The 4,070-nt window shown below is 34.0% G+C and overlaps 1 protein-coding gene across 1 annotated transcript; it reads left to right on the forward strand.

Moving 5' to 3' along the window:
- The first annotated feature begins 1,111 nt into the window (after positions 1 to 1,111).
- On the forward strand, positions 1,112 to 2,419 carry LOC111042585 (craniofacial development protein 2-like). Its single transcript, XM_022327234.1, has one exon. The coding sequence runs from the start codon at positions 1,112 to 1,114 to the stop codon at positions 2,417 to 2,419; it is 1,308 nt and encodes a 435-aa protein (XP_022182926.1).
- The last annotated feature ends 1,651 nt before the right edge of the window (positions 2,420 to 4,070 follow it).

Consider the following 4,070-nt stretch of genomic DNA (forward strand, 5'->3'; position numbering starts at 1 on the left):
TAGTTTTTAGAACATCATAATTCTATTCATATTTATCATTCGTGTTTTCCACTATTTCTTTAATTATTATTAGTTACTAATGTTTAATTTTAGATAACAACAATAATAATTATTATATTATTTTTTAAATTCTTTAAATATTTAAGTTGATTTTTTATTTTAACTAAAAATGTAATATGTATCCATACATTTGCCATAATAAATAATAATGTTAAAAACCTTAATAGCACTAAGACACAACAGCGACTGCATGCGGTCACTGCTGCAGTCAACTGCAGAAACGAAACCGTACCGAGTGCCGAGTGTCGAGGCGAGTAGAGGACAGGTTGAAACAAGTGCTAAATTAATAATGTTGCGCCCTGACAACAGAAACTCTTGCAATGTCTGAGGACAGTGTACTACCGTCTACCGATGTTCATAGGTCACATAGTAGTTTTTGTTACAGTCGTACATATTCAGTATTCAGTTTTAAAATGATCGATACTGAACAATTTATAATTGAAATTCAACAAAATGATTGTATCTGGAACAAACGTAAGTATTGCATTGAGCATTTATATTTTATTTATTAATTTATATAATATTTCAACTTGCAAGTTATAAGTGGTATAACTAACGACAACTAAATCTAAGACGATAAATCTAATTTAATTAATATTAGAATAGAAGTTATTATATTATAATTTATAATGTATTTAGAGGAAAGAAGTCATCATGATAGTCAGGCGATTCACGTGGGGTGGACAAGTGTAGCAAATGCTTGCGTTCACAAATTTAATGAACTGGACGATAAACAAAAATCGGAAAAAAGTAAAATTTAGATAAATATAATTATCATTCAACAAACTAGTTTTCAACAAGCTAGTCCCTGGCTGGGTCCCGGGATAGAATAGGCCCAGAGCAATCCCTGCTAGTCGTAAGAGGCGACCAAAAGGGTCTGGGGAAGGGCAGCAGCTTCCCCAGTATTGGTTGTAGGTGGAGATCAAGGAGATCGGTACAGCTACATACCAAACATTTGTAAGTGAAGATGGCAGCCATCTAAAGGGTTACAAAACTGCGAGGTGGAAGGAAACGGGAAACCACCACCTTATTATCCCTAGTATCTGCAGTTATGGATTGTGAACTCATTGTAAAAGATTCCGGACGTAAACTAGTCTCTCGTTCGGATGTCAGGGTGGAGACTACCTTGAGTAAAACAAAACAAAACTATAAAAGAGTAGGCACATGGAATGTAAGAACCTTGAGAAGAAGCGGAAAGTTTGAAAATTTAAAACTAGAAATGAGAAGACTAAATATTGACATTATAGGGATAAGTGAAGAAAGATGGCCAGATCCCGGTGACTTTTGGAGTGATGAGTTTAGATTCATTCATACAGGCTCGGAAAATGGACATACTGGGGTAGGCATCATCATGAATAAACAGTGTGGAGAAAGTGTGATCAGCTACTATCAATGTACAGATAGGATCATCATGGTTAAAATTAACACTAAACCTGCTATTACAACGATTATCCAAGTATACATGCCAACATCATCACACAATGACGAAGAAGTTGAAGAAACTTATGATAAAATAGATGAAATAATGGCGATGACTAAAGCAGGGGAGAATGTTATAATCCTGGGCGACTGGAATGCAGCAGTAGGAGAAGGGAAAGAAAATAACATAACGGGTAGTTATGGCTTGGGAACCAGAAATGAGAGAGGGGAACGACTAATACAGTTCTGTACACAACACAAATTGACAATTGCAAACACTTTATTCCAACACCATAAAAGAAGATTATATACCTGGAAGAGGCCGGGAGATACAGCGAGATATCAAATCGATTACATTATTACTAAAAAACGCTTTAAAAATCAAATTAAACAATGCAAAACCTATCCTGGTGCTGATAATGACAGCGATCACAATCTAATTATTATGGAAACAAATCTAAAGTACAAAAAAATTAAGAAAGGTGTTTTCACAAAGAAATGGAATTTAGAAGTATTTAAGAAAGATGAGAAGAGAATAGAATTTAAAGAGAAATGTAAGAAAGCATTAAACAACATACAAATTGAGAACTGTCAGTCGGAGGAAAATAAATGGGAAAATATTAAGGAAATTCTAAAGATCCAGGCAGAGGAAGTATTAGGAATCCAAAAGAAAGAGCCGAGGAAGCCTTGGATGACAGACAAAATAGTTAAGCTAATAAATGAAAGAAGAAGGTATAAAAATCAAACTAACACTCAAGAACAACAACAATACAAAAGAATACGAAATGAAGTGCAAAGGAAGATAAAAAAAGCGAAAGAAAAATGGCTAGATGAGCAATGTAAGGGAATAGAAAATTTTCTAAAAAAGGAAGAAGTGACCTGGCGTTTTCAGAAACCAAAAAGCTTTTTCGTGAAAGGAAACAAAATGCAGGAACCCTAGTAAACAAAAACGGCGAATTACTACTAGAAGCTGATCAAAGGGCTAAAAGATGGAAAGAATATCTGGAAGAATTATATGAGGATAATTCAACTATGATGTTTGAGGAAGAGGATAATGTAGATGAGGATGATAAAGGTGCTTATATCTTGCAGGCAGAATTTGATCATGCGATGGACTCCCTTAAAAACAATAAAGCGTATGGTGTAGATGAAATCCCAGCAGAGTTATTTAAATACACAGACGTAGTTGTTAAAAAAGAACTGTAAAAAATATGCAATGAAATATATTTAAAGGGAAGAACCATTAGTGATTTCGAGAAGGGTATTGTGGTACTGATTCCAAAAAAGAAAGGAACACAAAAATGTGAAGAGTACAGAACATTAAACCTCATCACACATGCCGCCAAAATTATCACCAGAATAATCAAAAACAGGATAGATAAAAAGATAGAAGAAAATCTGAGTAAAGATCAATTTGGATTCAGAAAAAACATAGGAACAAGGGAGGCAATTTTAACACTGAGAGTACTAATTGAAAAACAAATTAGGAGAAACAAAGATACATTTATAGCCTTTGTCGATTTAGAGAAGGCGTTTGATAATGTAAAGTGGAGTATATTATTCGATATTCTGAAATCAATTGGAATTAAGTATTACGACAGAAGATGCATTTATAATTTATACAAAAACCAAACTTTATTAATTCGTATAGATGGAAAAGAAGAAATAGCAAAAATTAAAAAAGGGGTACGACAGGGCTGTAACCTATCACCCATGCTGTTTAATCTATATATTGAAGAAGTAATGAAAGAACTAAGAATAGAAGTAAAGCAAGGAGTTAGAATAGGGGGAGAAACAATTAACGCTCTGAGATTTGCTGATGACATCGCTTTCTGCGCAGAAACAGAAAATGACCTACAAAATATTTTAACTAAGGTCAATAAAATATTAGGGGACAAATATGGAATGCGATTAAATAAAAAAAAGACAAAGGTTATGGCGTGCAGCAAGACAAACCCTGCTAAACTTAATATATACATAGATAACGCACGCATAGAACAAGTACAACACTTTAATTATTTAGGAAGTAAAATAACAGAAGATGGCCGTAGTAAAGATGAAATTCTAAGTAGAATAGCGCAAGCGAAGAGGGCTTTCCAGAATAAAAAACATCTACTAACCACCAATAGTATGGACTTAGAGGTAAGGAAAAGGTTCTTAAAAATATATATATGGAGTATTGCCTTATATGGCTGTGAAACCTGGACAATCAGTGCAACAGAGAAAAGAAAACTAGAGGCCTTCGAAATGTGGTGTCATCGTAAAATGTTGAGAATTAAATGGATTGACAGAATAACGAATGAAGCAGTACTAATTAGAATAAAAGAAAAGGAAATACTATGGCATACCGTAAAAGTTAGAAGAGCTAAAATGATAGGACATCTACTACGCCATGAGAGTCTAACAAAAACCGTCATAGAAGGCGACGTTGAAGGCCATATAGGAAGAGGAAGACCAAGGATGGAGTATATGAAGCAATTAATGAGTGACATGGGGAAGAATAGTTATAAAAAACTAAAGGAATTGAGTAATGATAGGGAAGCATGGAGAACTGCAGCAAACCAATCTAAGGATTGAAGACAAAAAAAAAA

The sequence above is a fragment of the Myzus persicae genome, unplaced genomic scaffold (assembly GCF_001856785.1).
Source record: "Myzus persicae strain clone G006 unplaced genomic scaffold, MPER_G0061.0, whole genome shotgun sequence".
Classification (NCBI taxonomy): Eukaryota; Metazoa; Arthropoda; class Insecta; order Hemiptera; family Aphididae; genus Myzus; species Myzus persicae.